The following is a 19,157-nucleotide window of genomic DNA, read 5'->3' on the forward strand; positions in this document are numbered from 1 at the left end:
TATGCTAATGACCAATGTGGTTAATGGGTTCCATTCTTCATAAGGGTGTAATGTGTAAATCCCATGTCTGGTGCCACCTACCATGATGTAGGTGCAGTACTGTCACCAAGTGGTATGACACCTTACACACTGACTTGTAGTTTTGTATCTTACACACTGACTTGTGGTTTTGTACCTTACACACTGACTTGTAGTTTTGTATCTTACACACTGACTTGTGGTTTTGTACCTTACACACTGACTTGTAGTTTTGTATCTTACACACTGACTTGTGGTTTTGTACCTTACACACTGACTTGTAGTTTTGTATCTTACACACTGACTTGTTGTTTTGTATCTTACACACTGACTTGTAGTTTTGTATCTTACACACTGACTTGTAGTTTTGTACCTTACACACTGACTTGTAGTTTTGTATCTTACACACTGACTTGTATTATTGTACCTTACACACTGACTTGTAGTTTTGTATCTTACACACTGACTTGTATTATTGTACCTTACACACTGACTTGTAGTTTTGTACCCTACACACTGACTTGTACTTTTGTACCTTACACACTGACTTGTAGTTTTGTACCTTACACACTGACTTGTAGTTTTGTATCTTACACACTGACTCGTAGTTTTGTATCTTACACACTGACTTGTAGTTTTGTATCTTACACACTGACTTGTAGTTTTGTACCTTACACACTGACTTGTAGTTTTGTATCTTACACACTGACTTGTAGTTTCGTAACTCAAACGCTGACATTTAGTTTTGTATCTTACACACTGACTTGTAGTTTCATAACTTAAACGCTGACATTTAGTTTTGTACCTTACACACTCACTTGTAGTTTTGTACCTTACACACTGACTTGTAGTTTTGTAACTTAAACGCTGACATTTAGTTTTGTATCTTACACACTGACTTGTAGTTTCATAACTTAAACGCTGACATTTAGTTTTGTACCTTACACACTCACTTGTAGTTTTGTACCTTACACACTGACTTGTAGTTTTGTAACTTAAACGCTGACATTTAGTTTTGTATCTTACACACTGACTTGTGGTTTTGTACCTTACACACTGACTTGTACTTTTGTATCTTACACACTGACTTGTAGTTTTGTACCTTACACACTGACTTGTAGTTTTGTATCCATCACACTGATTTGTAGCTTTGTACCTTACACACTGACTTGTAGTTTTGTATCTTACACACTGACATGTAGTTTTGTACCTTACACACTGACTTGTAGTTTTGTACCTTACACACTGACTTGTAGTTTTGTACCTTACACACTGACTTGTAGGTTTGTACCTCACTGACTTGTAGTTTTGTATCCATCACACTGATTTGTAGTTTTGTACCTTACACACTGACTCGTAGTTTTGTATCTTACACACTGACATTGTTGTACCCTACACACTGACATGTAGTTTTCTAAATATCCATTTGTAGACTTCATGACTAGACATTACCTGACAATGTTGTCAACAACATTCTCTAATTTCTGCATAGCTTGAACTCAGTATCAATTAACTGTTTAATACACACATCACATAACATTTGTACCTCATGGGATAACATTTGTACACCATGGGATAACATTTGTACACCATGGGATAACATTTGTACCTCATGGGATAACATTTGTTTACTATGGGATAACATTTGTACACCATGGGATAACATTTGTACACCATGGGATGACATTTGCACCCTGTGGGATAACATTTGTACCCTGTGGGATAACATTTGTAACCTGTGGGAGTACATTTGTACCCTGTGGGAGTACATTTGTACACCATTGAATAACATTTGTGCTGATAAGTGCTGTAAGGCTAAACATTTCACTTATGCCCTAAGATCAACAAAACTGAATAAATTTAACTTTATTTGTTTTGCTCCAACTCCATATGTTCATATTTATCAAACTATTATTATAAGATTAGATACACCAAGGAACATATTGTCATAAAAATTGTGATCACTGTTTTTGTTGATTTGACGTTTTGCTCCACCATGTCCCCAGCATCAGATCAGATTCTATGTAATACCCAAAAGGAGTGACACAACACAATAATTCTTTCACATGTCTAAAGTAACGCTGTCATTTTTTGCCATTCTTTTCAGAAGTATATTTTGTAATGTCCATTATGATGATGTAGAAAGAAGCACAAACAAGTCCACTAAAGCACTACATTGCTGAATAGGAAATCTGGAACTCATACCATTAGGGGCCCGACATCTGATAGGTTTAATCTTGTTTATGGTACTCTGGAAATTAATTGTCATTAGTAAAGAAATGTTGGACAATATACGATCCCCACTACATCATTATTCACGGGATAACCACTACATTTAGTCTAATCTTCATCTATCACATGCTTGATGTCACATGTTCACTTCATCCTCTCAAAGGTCATCACTGATACAAAATGCAAGTCAAATAATTCAGAGGCAAAAAAATAATCAACTGATAAATTTCTTCTTTTTTTTAAATTCACTATGGCAACCAGACAGTGTCTTTAAAAAGTAGCTTGAAGAATGAGAGCTTTCAACCTGAAATTGTAGTGTTTACTGGATGCCAACCCAAGAGGTAGATTAGTGGAGGACAACTTTATGTGCTTAAACACATTGTCTCTTGATTGTCATTAGTAAATCTGATTCAGTATAATACTTTTTCTTGTTTCATTTTTACCAGCTCAGGGATAACATTTCACAGTATGTGTTTTCAACTTTTTATATACACAACATCTTAAGAAGTAAGCATTGATTAATTTATCAAGTTGTGGAATAAGAGCTTGTTTCATGATTGTTGTATATGAATTTCAGCTAAATAACGTGAGGAAAATTGTTGGGTTCAAATCACTTATGCAAGCGCATTACTGAAGAATCTGACTTGACACGATTTGACTGTAAAAGCTTCTGACCATACACCTTTAATGTATCTAAAAATATTTTTATCATCTTCCACATTTTATAAATATGTGTGTGTCTTTTTAAATGGTTTTAATACTGAACAACATACCAGAAGTTAGAAATACAAAGACCTTTGACAATTAGTTTTTTTCAAATCATTTTTACAAATGAAAATGAAATGACAAAGCAGTACTTATCTGGAAGTTGAATCTTATTTCAATTACCTGTGTTCAACACACACCACATTTTAGGTTGAACATTAACTGACTACTAAAGAATAATAGGCCTTCAGATACAACCAAAGGGGCTAAAGAAGTGTACAGACCAGCAAATACTTGGCAGTAATTGGATGCAGGTTTTCAGTTGCCCATTCACAAGTAGCTTGTCACTGTATAGAAAAACAGACAAACAGAACACATGAACAGTTGTAAGAAAACTTAAGCTGATACTGATGAGCTTTTAGAATGAAACCTACTGCAGTAGCAACTGTTTCTTGTGATAAGACAAGTATGACAGAGAAGACAGTCGTGTGGGTGTCCTGAGGTAACCTTTCTTGTCAGAATAAATTGATTTGTCAGAATAATATTATTTGTTGTCAGAACTAAATCATACTTTGACAGAATAGTATCAATTGTCATCACAAAAAGTATTATAATTTCAGAATAGCATAAACAGTTGTCAGAACAATATCATTAGCTGTCATAAAATATTATTTCAGAATAGTATAATCAACTGTTTTGGAAACAGTCATTTGTTGTTAGAATAATACCATTTATTGTCAAGCTAGAACTTGTTTTCAAAGGAGCACCATTTGTGGCCATCATTTGCTTTCATAACAGTATGAACTGCTGTTGGAATAGATTCGTCTGATCTTAGTATAGTCAGAATAGAATCAGTTGTCAGAATAGTATTGTATGTGGTCATACTTGTGTCATCTGTTTCCAGGGCAGTATTATCTATTGTCAGTGACTGCATAGAACACAACAATGATAGAAGAAAGAAAACAAACAAAAATAGGAGTTTCAGTATTTTCAAATGTTTTTGTTTTTATTTAAATACTGGCAAATAATATAAATTGGGTCAAATTTCAATAATGAAAAAAAAGAAATGTACATACATGATTCAAATCTGTGAGCTGAATAGACAAGCATTGACATGAAGATGACAGACAGCTGAGAAAGAGGTGAAATGTACAAGACATGGCTATGGTACAATATACAAGTTGACAGAGGACATAGGCAAGAAAGTCTAACTGACATAAAATTGACAATTCAGAAAATAAAAATGAAATACACAAAGAAAAACAAAACCTCAACATTGTCGTAACTGTGAAATATATATTAATAAAAAGGGAGAGTTAAGGTTAGATTTGAAGATAAAACATTCTGCAAAATAATAGATTAAATTATGTCCAAGTTTGATCTAAAGTAAGCTGACAGCTAATGAGCAGAGAGAGACACAGACTTTACAATACTTTCAGACAGATATTGAGATAGTCATCCACTTGAATCCAATGGGGAGATGAAGGTAGCTGGAGAATAAAAGTTAAACAGACTGAAATGAAACAACATCACAATGGTTTGATAGTTCATCATAAAGTTAAGTGACAGTATGAAATAAAGCTCTGTAACATTTCAGTTCAGTACGAAGCTGTTCCAACAGCTCTCATTATCTTTGGTTTGCACATGTCCCCTGAGTTGCAGATTTCAAAATCATATGTTATGGTATTAACAGTACCAAAAACATAACAATATCATTGGTTTCTCAGGTCCTACTTACCAGGAAAACACCTCTAAGAAGAAATTATTCTTTCACTTTTACCTCAAAACACAAATATAACTACATTTTCATCAAATTCCTAAAATAACGTTACCTACATGTAGGGGCTGTTGTTGTTTCTCATCAAAAGCTTGCTATAAAAATCACAAGGTCACCCTGCTCATCTTGTTTCATGTCAGCAGGATAAAAAGTAATTAGCTACAGTGTTGGAATAATTCTGACAAGGGAAGTTGGTGCTTCCATTTTTTGACATAATAATATTGCCTATTTTGTGTACCAACAAAACCAGCATCATGATGAGAAACTTTTTTACGTTTTTTTCTCTTGGAGCATTTTTTATAGTTAAGCCTGATATGTTGATATTTTATGGCAGTCGGTATTGTGAGATATACTGGACCCCTAGATATATTTCTAACCTGCTCCAGAATGATATTTTATAACTGAGATTAATAGGAACTCCATAACAACTTAGTGCATATAGCTTGAAACAATTGCGACAATTTTGCAAAAACAACGACAGTGATTGAATCTGACAAATGGTTTAATCTTTTCTAACTGATGAAGTGTTAAGTTTGGCAGTGTTATAATTTACATTGATGATGACAAGTGGCCATATAATGTTTTCATGTGAGAAGTATTAAAAATATCAACAACATAGACAATAGGGCTGGTAATCAGCTATGTATAATAACTTCAGGACTGTACTATCTTCCACAAAACTACATACAACTATCATGACACATAAATATCTGCCCATATAAAACCAAGAGAAAACATACACCAAATCCAATCTCATGTCCATATCGAGTATTTTCATGTATGGTACTGACTGCTGTTTGCAGTACAAAACTTCAATTCTTAAAGCCTTTGAGTATCACATCTTGCTTCCATCTTAACTTTGGGTATGTCACGGGTGAATGGGGTGATTTTGAAGCACTTATGACAGCTGGCAAACTCAAAAGCCTAATTCTTCATAGAAATATGGCTCAAATATATTTGTTAGAATGGTAGTCAGGTGTAAATAAATAATCTCCGTACATTTCTTCTTATCAAATATCATAAGCTGATAGAAAGAAAATAAACATCTGATAAAATATCTATCAATAAATTGAAAAATTGAAATAAATTTGGGGATTATGTTAGGGAATGGGTGCATGTCAATGTCTATGTACAGGGATGGGTGATGGATTAGGAAAATCTAATTGTTAATCTTGGTGAATAAAGAAACAATTCCCCAGTGGCATACATTCACAGTGAATGTCTTTAATGTTCACATTTAATGTTGACATAAAACATCAGATTGTCTTGTGTTAATTTATGTGATTTATTGTGAAGGAAATATCTTATTGCACTTTTTGAGCATCTGCCATAGATGACCAATGCTTAGCATTCATTCAGAGTGATTGTCGAACAATGAGTCATTGAAACTTTGTAAATATACAAATTCATATACATAATTCTAATCAAGTCCCTAGAACTCTGAATGCAACATACATGAAGACTGAATGTTATGCATAAACCAAGGACATCAATGGACCATCAAACATCCATACCACAAGAACAGGTATCCAGTAACAAAATACTACAAGTCTGACTGATAATTCAAGACAAGACACCTTGATGACTATCTCAAAAAGCATGTGTGCGCTACTCACAAGTACGACTGCATCATCTGAACAGACAATACATTGCTGGATGACATGCTGTAATCCTACAATGTACATATATACACAGTGTAACATGCAAACATTCTAACTATTATGGACATAAGTTTTGAGGAAATCTGTAAACTGTCGGTTCTGAAATTATCAGACAGACTTTAGTCAAGTAGCCATGACAACTATGTAGAACTCATCATTCATATGTGCAGCATGGAGACATCAGTATTGTGCTTCTTGGATTCCATGCATCAGGCCATACAAACTGGATTACCTGTTGGATTTAACAAGATAATATTCATATACATACCATAAATACTGTGACAATAATAGTGTTTGAGTCAAAATACATAATTTGTACACATTCAGGATGTTGCTATAGTCATCCAAAACAACAAATGTAACATTGTATGCTCAATTGTTATAGTACTGTCAATAACGTTACCTTGAAGGTACATGTTCACTGTTTGTTTAAAGCCTTGAGTGGTTAAAGCTGTCCCTGGAATATCCAGGAATAAGCCTTTCTTGAGGTTTCTGACAAATTAATATACTGGGCCCTGGGCCTATTGAAGAAGAATGGTTAGTTTACTCACAACAGACACAAGAAGTGGAGGTGTGTATTGACTAAAACCTGCCTGAACATTAAAAATGAAAAGTCATTTCCAACTTATCTGGTATTTGTGTGCATTCAAAGAGGATATATAAGGACAGGCTGCCAGAAGAACAGTGGTAATCCTAAGTGTCTGAAAGTCTACCACATGAATTTTCGCTAGGCCTCAGGGAAGTCTACTGTGGGAAGAGTCAGAAGATTTCATGCAGCATAGAACCAATTGTGTTGTCATCCCTGAGAAGTAGTTTAAGAGCATAGAAAGAGGCACAAATATTAACATCAACATTTACAAATAACAACAAAATCTTGTGTCAAAAGAAAACAAGAAACAGACTGCAGCTTGCACATTAAGCTCCAATGGTCCATGTAATTGAGGTATCGAGTTCTGTACCTGCACCAGACACAATCTACAACAAGAGCCTTCCACAGCTTGCAACAATGGTCTATTTTGGGGCCAACCTGGTGCAATAACTGTAAATCTTGTGACAACGAACTATGTGTTATCTGAAGTTGGTGATGTTTATCCATGTTTAGGATTCAACAGTTTCAACCGTCAGCCCCAAACATGGATATGCATTGTGATTTCTAGACTACAATTGTTCTTGTGAAGGACTCTTACATCCAAGCTTACCATTTACCCTGAATGAGGCTGATGGCAAGCATACCAGTTAGGGTCTCCATCATCAAATTAAATATATCATGACTAAATGGCAATCAGGTATGACGAAACAGATATTCTTGCCCAATAACATAGATGCCAAAATGAAATATCAAAGTTAATATAGATCTTCAGATAACGTCTGCACGCCAATCACACTGCATATTGATCAACAACTTATTTTCTTTTTAATAGAATCTGTGATGCATGCTTAAACTTCATCCTTCCCAGCTGGTATTTTGTAAAGGCAATGTACTTAAATGCTCCATGCATGCATCATCTGGGTCTAATGAGATTCTTTGCACACAAATATGTCCTTGCTAACCTTAGCTAATGGCCTGTCACTTACCAACTACACCAAATGTGTTTAGTCAACAATAGAGGTCATGATACTTAAACAATAATACTTAAGGGACTTCATAATACCTCACCATGGCAAAATGAAGTTCCACATCGATCAATACTCCATACAAAATTAATTTTAAATAAAAAAGTGAACATACATTTGAAGGTTATCAAATTCAAGATTCGCCTCAAGATTCTTGTTCAATTTGTTCAGAAGTTAGCAAAATCTAAAGTTGAAAGTTCAAGCTTTTGAATACCTGTGTACTTTCTCAAAGTTTTCCCACAGACAAATTATTATGAAAATGAGGAATACTGTACGCTTTAACCTCCATCCACTAGCTAATTATGCTTGAAACAATGTATCTACTAAAGCTGACCTCCATCCTATATTACCAAGTTTCTGCTCCACAGAGAGCAAGCAATTTATCTCATTAATATCACACAAGTTGGAGATCAACAATAATTGTGGATGCCCTTTTGATGTGTTACTTATTAACTTGAACAAAGCCCAAACAATCAATCATTTCCTAAGAACATCTCTCACTGGGAGTGTGACTACCTTTTAATTGTTGTGAGGCTGTACCCATTACCATGAAGACTTAACTGGTTATGATGCTTTTAACTGTATGGATGGCTAACCTGCTCAAGCCAAAGGCTGATTAATATGAATGATTAAAGATCCATATTGCTAACATATATAATTAACCATTGTGTACGTATTATACCTGTGGCCCTCTTCCATATGTAATCACTACAGAGTTCACAGGATTTTGGTCCTTCAGATTCTCTGGGTCTGCAGGCAAGTTATGTTAGTGATGCATACTGACTGTAGTACACTGTAGGATAAATACTGTGTCTGTACTGAAATTGTTAAAGACTCTGCTCTACCATCAAGATTTGGTGTAGACTATGACAGTGTAAAACAAATGTTATAGATTAGGCCATTTCATCAGTATTTGTATTCACTTGTGACAATGGGAACAACAATTGTTGGAGACTGTGACAGTGTTGGATACAAATGTTGAGACTGTGACAGAACCAAAAACAATTGTTACAGACTGTGACAGTACCAGGAACAATTGTTACAGACTGTGACAGTACCAGAAACAATTGTTATAGATTGTGACAGTACCAGGAACAATTGTTATAATTTGTGACAATACCAAGAAAAATTGTCACACACTGTGGCAGAATATGACCCTACTAGGAACAATTGTTACAGGCTGTGACAATACAGGAACAATTTTCGTAGACTGTGAATATATCAGCAACAAGTGTTACAGACTGAAACAATACGAGCAATGATTGTTATAGATCATGAAATTATTGGCAAGAATTATTATAAACAGTGACATCATTAGGGACAATTGTTATAGATTGTGATGGTATTGGCAACAATTGTTATACAGAGTGGCATTATCAGAGACATTGTTATAGACCGTGACATTATCATGGACAATTGTTATAGATTGTGATGGTATTGGGAACAACTGTTATAATGGACAATTATTATAGATTGTGATGGTATTGGCAACAACTGTTATAGATTGTGCTGATATTATATAAATTCATGTATCTGGTGATAATGAAGTGAAGCTATCAACCTGATAAGCAATATCTGATGACCAAGATGAGAATTGTAATTCCTGCAGAAGCTAGCATAGCAGTAAAATAAAGCTGCTTCCTGTGTGGTACTTCTACATACAACAAGACCCAGTGTTCTGTGGTGTACAGATACAACTACACACACAAGTATACATGCATCTTTAAAGAACATGGACCCAACAATGTCTTCCTTTAACCCCCAAATCTCTTTCTTTCTGCAGTCCTTTGATTAAATGAGATGCTAGTTTTCTCCTCAAAATCTCAGAATGGTACAACAAATGAGACAAAACAATGTCTTTGTATGACTTATGACAGAAGCAACAACAAAGAGCGATATCTTATATGACATATTCTGATGCAGAATGACAATGATAAAATCTCTCAATTAATAATCTCTGGAAACCCCAACTACACATGCCCAGGTAAAATATGCAAAATGCAAAGCATTATCTCTGCATATGCCATACTGTTCCATCAATAACATTGGTTCTAGTAAGCCATATTGTTTTGGAATCTGAACACATACAACTGATGTGGACACATGTTGTGAGGCTGTCGCTGTATACTGGCAAGCACACTTCACCTGTTACTCTCTGTAACCCTAACAAACCTATCTAAGTATCAGCCAGCTAAATCACAATGTACTAGTATTGTTCAATACTGAACCATTTCCTTGTCATACCCTGCATATGATGATGACTGTCATAATAGGATCCAACAAGTGAAGAGTGCTGCACTAATCTCACTATGATCTCACGTGACAGGCTGACTCAGTTGGTCAGTCCTCCCTCTGTAGGCCTGGCATTTTCTTGTGACCTTCTGAAACCATGACATCACCAATTCGACACAGTTTGCTTTACCAGACATCTCAGGTAGAGACTCATCAATAGTCCTCATATAAAATGAACATACAATGTATCTGCGAAATTCAGTCTGCATTATTTCCATGTCTGTGCGAGGTGTATGTCCCGCCAGAGGATTATCCTTCACGGAGACACGCAGATATTTATCCTGAAACCCTCTGTGTGGAGGCAGTAAGTCTTGGTAATGTCATACTGTCCTGTTTTCCTGGCCCCCTCACCCTGCTTGGCCTGGGGGTGGGAACGTGTGCACCTTTGCCTGCTACTTTCAGAGACCAGTGACATGGCCTCAGATATTATGCCGCCATTGCCATCGTCCAGCGTGCACACAGCTCCTGATTGTCTTATCTATACACACACCTGGTCACAGTTACACTCAGATCCGGCGTGGATGCTGTGCGAAGAGAACACCCTGATACATGATGCCGTTGATCTCCATGCTGACGACCAGAGAGTTGTCAATCTCCGAGCGGCCATCATCTGAAATACAGACTAGCAGTGCCAGGTGAAAATGTCACTGGATAGAGGTAAGCATGTCACAGATCACAGATTGGGACTATGTAAAGGGAAGTATGTCACAGATCACAGACTGGGACTATGCAAAGGGAAGCATGTCACAGATCACAGACTGGGACTATGCAAAGGGAAGCATGTCACAGATCACAGACTGGGACTATGCAAAGGGAAGCATGTTGCAGATCATTGACTGGACTAAGTAAAGGGAAGCATGTCACAGATCACAGATTGGGACTATGTAAAGGGGAGCATGTTACAGATCACAGATTGGGACTATGTAAAGGGAAGCAAGTCACAGATCATCGACTGGAACTATGCAAGGGGATTGTGTAAGGGGAAGCATGTAAGAGATCACAGACTGGAATTTTGTATCTTAAGTTTTATGTAGTGTGTGTGTAAGTATGCAAGTATGTACATATGTATACATGTGTCTGTGTATGCACACGCATGTATGTTTGTTATGTGTGTTTGTATTGGTGTGTGTACATGTTTGCATGCATGTTTGTGTGTATATTTTGTTGTATTTACATATGCAGATCTGTGCTTGTTCAGTTATCTTAAGATGTATATGTTCGTATGTTTGTACATCTGTATGTTTGCAATGCTTTATTAGTTTTCATAGTCTCTCATAAACACACGGGTGGTTTCTGTACTTTTAAACTTCACCAAAATATTTGTTTTACATGATTATGTACTGAAAAAGAGACTTAAATAAAAAAACATCTCTCTCTATAAATGGAAGCATGTCACAGATTGCTAAGTGGTACTTAAAACCAATGTCATAAACATGCGCTTAATAAATAAAGGTAGGCATGTTATAGATCACTGATATGGACTTTGTAAGAATAAGCGTTTCACAAAGTGGGACATAGTAACGGTACCTCACATAATGAAAGGAGTAAGTGATTGAGTTTAGTTTTACGCTGCATTCAGCAACATTCCAGCTATATAGTGGCAGTCTGTACATAATCGAGTCTGGACCAGACTAGAGCATGAGCATGAGAATTGATCTACACGACTGGTAACCGATGACACGTGTCAACCCAGTCAGCGAGCCTGACCAACCGATCCTGTTAGTTGCCTCTTACGACAAGCTTAGTCGACTTTCATGGCAAGCATGGGTTTGCTGAAGGCCTGTTCTACCCCAGATCTTCATGGTCACATAATGAAAGGATGTCCCATCAGATTATATAGTATGGATCACAGACAACATATGGGAACATGGTCATGGTGCCTGGTGTCACAGATGACAGATGACAATGGTGACAAAATGAACACTTTATAGACATTAGGTTATGTAATTTACACTAGCATGAATAATACAGTGGGAAGTATACAATACTAATGGGCTCAACTGATATAGAGGGAAACATGACAATGAGTACAACATGTATTTTCTAAGTTATTTATGTTCATGTTTATTTGACAGAAAACATGCCAATGTGGGCAGCATTTCTCACACTTGATACTCATTATCAATGACCAATCAGTACATTAGGAAGAAAACCCATAGAATCAACAGCATAATCACTGATAATATTCAACATGCAGTTTTTTAAATTTGAATAATAAACCTACACTAAATGCCAAGTACTTTCTGAATCAACATCAAAGATGGCAAACACTATGATGAGGCCACCCGATAGGTTGATATGATTAACTATACACTTTCTAAGCACTCTATGAACTGCAGGCAAAATCATCAGAAGAAATCATAAGGACTTAGATGATGGCAATGCTGTTTAATTTCACATGTATTCCCATTCTCATTTCAATGAACACATTTTTATACCTTCATCCCATCCAAGCTATATTAATACCAGGGGACACATGACTTCGTATTAAAAACGCCCTGATTGTCATTCCCTCTAGTGTGTTGGGTATTGGAACACCTAAGTTATGTTCCTTCAACATTGCTTTCCCTCCTGACTGTGGGCTGGTCCCCTGGGCTATATGTACCTAGAGGCCCCCAGGTTGTAGTGGTTTTGTCAAGTGTTTCCCATCACCAGCTCATCACTAATTCAAACACATTCTATGCCCCGTGATCTTGTGTTGTAAAAAATCCTCTTGATTCCATCCTGATATCACGCTTGCATAGAACAACATATCTGTCCTCTATATAAGGTGTGTGTCAATAATTAACATCTCTTTTTGATAAGCCTACTGTTGAATTAAGCTATTTCCACGGATGGCACATCACAATGACAGTGTCACAATAGTTCAGTGAATGTACAGATTTTTTATGGCGCTGGGTGCAGTTGTCTCACACTCTGTAATCATGTCATTATAAATTATAATTATTTCTGACATTTTTTCTGCTTCATTTTCCAATAAACTATAGAACAATGCCTTTGCAGCAATAATTTATTTGAGAACAACGTCTCGGAAAGTAACTGAGCTTACTTCGACTTGTGATCTTGAGATGTGCACTGGGCATACCAGCATGGGCTAGTATTCTTTCTTCCTCTGACAGCATGCGCTTGCGTGGTGGACCTTCCTCAATGGGCGTGGTGCGTGATGCCGCCTCCATCTTGCGGGTAGCTTCTTCCATAGCCCGCGTTGCCACCTCCATCGCGATAGCATCACGCTCTGTCAAACCACGACCATGAGGAAAATGCTGAGGGGTGGGAGGAAGGCTGTCTTCATCATCTAAAAAACACATTACATAAAACACTGAATGTGAAATCATTATCCCTACCTCAAACTATAACACATATATCTATTTCATTTTTCTTTATGCTTTTGGTCGAGGGGAGTCCAATTAGGTTCAGGATTTAATGGAAAGTTGTATAGTTGGATGTCATGTTTTTCATTATGACTTAATTCTAATTTTTCAGTTTGCAGTAAGAGTGTGGATAGAGTTGAAAGGTAAAAGGTCATGAGCATTACATATATAAAACATGATCACATATGACAGATGGTAATACAGCAGAAATTGCCGGTTGAAGTCACCAGATGAAAATAACACAATCGTGATGAACAAAACACGTGAGAAAGGAACACATTTTGTAAATGAAATACTTTCTTTCCCGGTGCAGAGTTGTGATACCATCAGTTCCTTGACAAATACAACCATTATTGTGAAGCATGTGAACTGTGATATTTCTGTTTTGTCCGTTTGATAAAAGTATATTTCCCAAGATTAAAGGCTGCTCCATTAGGCAGTGGAGGAAAAACTTGACAAGGCAAGAAAAAGGAGAGGGAAAAAAATTGGAGGAAACAGACACAAGCAGGTGTGGTGATTTAGCTCAACTCTGACTGGATAAAAAAAAGCAGTCAGCATTTGACATGATATCTAGCTTGGTATCGCCTGATATAACTTAAATTGACTCTGAACATGACTACATTGAATGGATTGCTTGTGTGAGCAGATCAAAGAAAAGAAGACGCAGTCTAGTGTGATCTGGGGGCCAGGCTGCCTGTCTTTACCACAAACACAAGTTGTTGTCTCATGATAAAGTGATATATATTTATAAACCCAGGGAGGTGAGAGGTCACCAGAGTTCTGATATCACCACCGATAAAGCAGTAATCGGAGAATCCTCACCATATCAATCCAAGCGAGACAATCCTGGGGCTAGAATCCCAGTGATCTCACAGCAGAAGCCTCAGCTCTTGCCCCAACATTGAGCCAACTTTTCTGACAAGGTATCCATTTAAATGGCCTTCACAGCGATTAAATTACTTTGAAATTATAGTCTACAAATTACTTCTCATCTTAGTGTAGTTGACACAGACCAGCATTTCTATTGTTGATTTACGATGGTCTACATCTGATAAGCTGCTCACTCCTGACTAGGCTTCAAGTACAATCATCAGGTTTATAATTTCATCTCAATCCTCCCAGGCTGAACAATACTGGCATTCGATATCAAAATTACACCTCCGCGATTAAAGCCCTCCACTGTACTGAAACAACCCAGCCCGTTTCAGGAGCAAGCTTTTGAAAAGACTCCTCGAAAGCACACTAGAAATTTCAAGTTGAATAAATGCATATCAGATCAAATTACGATAAATCTGACAGTTTTATTGCACTACTCGTGTAATTTATGTCAAAAAGCACTTATAAAGGCTAGCTGTTGTGCTCATGAGAGTGTCATACAAACCCTAAACAAATGACAACATATAAACTGATATCAAACCAATCAATTGCAATATTCATCTACGACAAACAGATAATATCTTCCTAACAACATCAACTTGTGATAGGTGAACAAGTTCTGTTCTGTTGTTGCCTCATAATTTATAGTCAACCTTATCAAGAGTATTTCTCATCTATGACTAAGCCTTTGTTGATAAAATTCATATTATTCTACAGATAAGATCTCAAATAATAAATTTGATATCTCCTATCATCAAGTTTTTAAATGAAGAATTCTGACAGAGAGCATAATACACAAGAGTAATAAACTGATGGATGTACATCCTTAAGCATATGAATGAAATGATAAAGAGGAGATAATTTTCCAGACACAAATTCAAAGCCAACAATACACTTTCTACTCATCATGGCAAAAACATTTTTTAAAAGCAAGTTATTACCATTTTACACCAAAATAATACCCAGACAAGATTGCATGGAACAGTTCATCCTCCCTTGAAACTAGACATAACTGTTATGAATGTAGGTCCTTGTGGAAGAATACCAATCTGGGTAGGGTAAACATTTAGAAAGGGATGAAGGCACGTTTCATCTCTTCATCAAACTACTAAACTTAATCATCATCTACTTACTGTCCATGTCCGGCCAGAGTTTGCCTGGAGAACCACCTCCAAGTTTGCCATTCAGTAGAGTGCCATTGAGATGATGGCTTGTAGGGACCAGCGTGGGGCCTGGGGACAGGTCATATCCATAGCTGGAGCGCCGCCCTTCCCGGCGGTTGCCATCAATAGCTGCTTGTAGTTCTTGAGGAGAACTAAGTTTCAGCTTCTCACATTCATAGGGATAAAGGTACTTCATATACCTGAAAAATTAGATAATTATTATTTAGTTTTACAGATTTAAATAGATGAAGCCAGCAAAGATTGTAGGGTCATCCTGGTAAGGTTCATCATCAGCTCACATACCCTTGCCCCGTTACATGGACCCTAAAACTGCAATTAGGATCTCTCCATTCTATAAGTATTATGATTATATATTCATAATACCTCTCTTCTACATATGGCAGTTTGACATATTTTGCAAGTGTAATGATACATTTTTTGACAACTGTAAGAAAAGTAAGAGTAAACAAAAGCTGACATTTAAACAAAAAAAAGACTATATTTCACAGAGTTTTGTTTAGCTTCATGAGCAAAGCACTGCATATGTCAAAACTGAGGGCTTATTGGACTTAAAAATGTCAATTCATAAAAAACAAATACAATATGTTTGTTTTTTTTAACAGTCACACTAACATAACTTCCAAATTAGAGAAAATCTTTCAACCAGACATATTTATTGCTCAATATTTTAGCACACACAAAAAATGTCAAGAAAACATGAGAGACGGTTTCTGTCTTGGTGCAATCAGTTTCTCTAATTTCCCAACAATTTTCACATTTTCCCCAATTATCAAATCATGATGTCAAACCAAGTGGGTTTCATTCAAATAAATACTGATGACAATGGGAAATTGTCGCTAATGATTTGTCTGTATCACATGATAAACATCATCAGATCATTACAGCTTGCACACTTGAAAACAGTTTGTGTAGTGTGAGAGTTATTGCCTGCTGGTCTAGACAGGGCTTTTCACGTGTTTGTTACACAAGCTGACATCAGGAAAGTAGTATTCTGGATATTTCTGCTGATAATTATCACTCTGCACTGATAGGCTCACATACCCCCATTGTCTGATAGCATGCACACAATTTCTATTTACCTTTTTATGCCCAAAGCGTATGCATCTTTTTTCATGCCAGATCTTAAGAAAATCAAATCATTTGTGTTTAAGTTCTATCGAATAGAAATTGATGCCTGGTTAATAAAATGATAAACTGATATGAATCATAAATTTTCAAATAATTTACAAATTACATTGGGAGACGGTCATGAGGAAAATGTTACAGAGAAAATAGCAAACAATGAAAGTTGCACCACTTGAAGTAGAAGATGACCTTTTGAGTGCAGGTATGCCCCCCACCTGAAGATAGTCATCATTATTTCTGTTGAACAAGACCAATGTAAATATAATCCAAGCCTTCGATACATGATTAACTCACAACATCAATGCAGTTGTAGACTTTAGTTGCGATTTTTATTGTAATTCAAACATTGGTTCATTGTACCGCCCAAACAGGTGTAGCGTCTCAACACGAATCCACCCAAAAGTCTTTATAGGCGAACAAACATTACACAATTAATTGGACTTGTCATTGTAAAAAAATCCTTGAGTATATGAAATAGTTCAGTGCTGCTTTAAAAACATCCTGTGTGTGGCTGCAAAAAATAGAGTAACAAAAGTTGGGTGTCGAGCTAGGTGTAACATGATAAATGTAGTTATAGAATAATGTGGGATTGTTAGCGAATCGCACACTATCAAATATCTCTAACATATGTTGGTATCTTTCAATATAGTCAGCCGTTTTCTTAGATTCTCCTAAATTAATGGAAGGCATGAGCACGTCTGCCTCCAAAGCATAAGTTAAATGCTCTAGCGAATGTGGTTACTTTAGCTTGATATAGATGGCCATATGTGTATCAAGAAAGCCGGAAATTATAATAAGCGTGTTGACATATTTGGAAGGAATTAACTGCAAGGCTCCTGGCTGTGGAATTTACATCTGTTTGGACAGCTGGAAGAATCTTGGGAAATCAAATTCGGAATTTGGAAGGCAAAAAAACAAACTGGTAAATAATACACACTGTGATTATTAATGACATTGTACTTGGAATGGGAACATATAGACTGAATCAAAATACAAGGGAAAAACTGTAGGAAGCTGGGTTAATCTCCACCAGATTGAAGCAATTATTAAAGGAGCACCTCCCAAGTTAAAATGTTTCATGTCTCATCTTGTAGCCTGTCTTTCATTCATATCCTCATGGAAACTTGTAAGGAGGGGAGGTGACCTACATCATTAAACTGGTTATCTGTGCTCAAAATGATATTCTCATACTAGAAGATCTTTAATTCAAACCAAATTCTATCATTTTATTGTAAATTCACACATCAGTCCTTAAGTACAAGCATTTGCTTTTATTTTGAAGTTTGCATCATGGTGTAGAGAAGAAAATGAAACTGGTATGTCTGAACCTAATTGATAGAAATAGAAATTCATGAAACATTACAAGAATTGAATTGCCCTTGCACAGCATTACCTAATGTAATTTGAAAGTAACTGAAAAGAATTTGATACAAACAAAACCTGACCACTACTATTAAAACAAGTTCCTCTTGCCCATTCCACATGGACAGCTCTACACCAAGAAACCTCTCACCATTGTATATTCCAGTCCACAATGCCAAACTGATATGTACACTGATAGATATGTGATATAATGTGAAGTATCTGGACTGGATACTATTACAGATCGTCTATGAATATCTGTCTTGATAGAAGCAGCTATGAGGCGCATATGGAGAGTATTACATGTTTGACTTTTATCACCAGCAAGCAATACTTGAGTCTGACACCAGGTCATCAGTGCTATTACAACCCCACATAAACCCAACCTCCGAGCAATGGGGGGCAAGTTATAGCCCCAAACAGACATATGCCAGTACCAGCTAATCCCTACAGAGGCCAAATATTTACATGTGTGTGTGCATAAAGAGGAATAAACATATGTCTGGGCTGGACCAGGAACAATGTTTGTGATGTATTTGACAATAATGATGATGGCTGTGCTGTATGTGTGGAGCCTTGCTGTATCCAGTATCAGAGGTTGTGATAGAAACTCAGCACCAACCCATGGCGCTAGAACACTACTAATGCCTGAACTTAATCTTCTTCACATCTGCTTGTTCAGGTAGCCTGCTCCAGTCATCACCACAATCTCACATTAAGAGGTCACTTTGATTCACCCATACATTACTTAATCCCCTCTAACCTTCAGATCTTTAATTAGTTCTGCAAGATCTTCACTAGAGAGCTATGTATTGGGGCCATTAACCTTTTGTGTCATCAAATAGGTTGTGGCTTTCACAGTGTTGTGTTATTGCTTTACCAGCTTAATTCTAACTTAATTACAGGAAAGACATTTTCTCTAAAGAGAGACCCTCCAACT

At 36.6% G+C, this 19,157-nt stretch overlaps 1 protein-coding gene across 2 annotated transcripts in view; it reads right to left on the reverse strand.

Moving 5' to 3' along the window:
- Positions 1 to 3,934: 3,934 nt before the first annotated feature.
- The window catches only part of LOC137277444 (AT-rich interactive domain-containing protein 3C-like), a 72,411-nt gene continuing 57,188 nt past the window's right edge, over positions 3,935 to 19,157 (reverse strand). Inside the window, exons 5-7 of one of the 2 annotated variants that reach the window (XM_067809172.1) lie at positions 15,680 to 15,909; positions 13,349 to 13,594; positions 3,935 to 10,909 (exon numbers count right to left, since the gene is read on the reverse strand). In XM_067809172.1, coding sequence (XP_067665273.1) covers positions 10,806 to 10,909; positions 13,349 to 13,594; positions 15,680 to 15,909 — 580 coding nt within the window. In that variant the 3' untranslated portion in view covers positions 3,935 to 10,805. Of the gene's footprint in view, positions 10,922 to 13,348; positions 13,595 to 15,679; positions 15,910 to 19,157 lie in introns of both variants that reach the window. The other variant, XM_067809171.1, reaches the window with a different exon arrangement.

Source organism: Haliotis asinina, chromosome 3 (genome assembly GCF_037392515.1).
Source record: "Haliotis asinina isolate JCU_RB_2024 chromosome 3, JCU_Hal_asi_v2, whole genome shotgun sequence".
Taxonomy (NCBI): Eukaryota; Metazoa; Mollusca; class Gastropoda; order Lepetellida; family Haliotidae; genus Haliotis; species Haliotis asinina.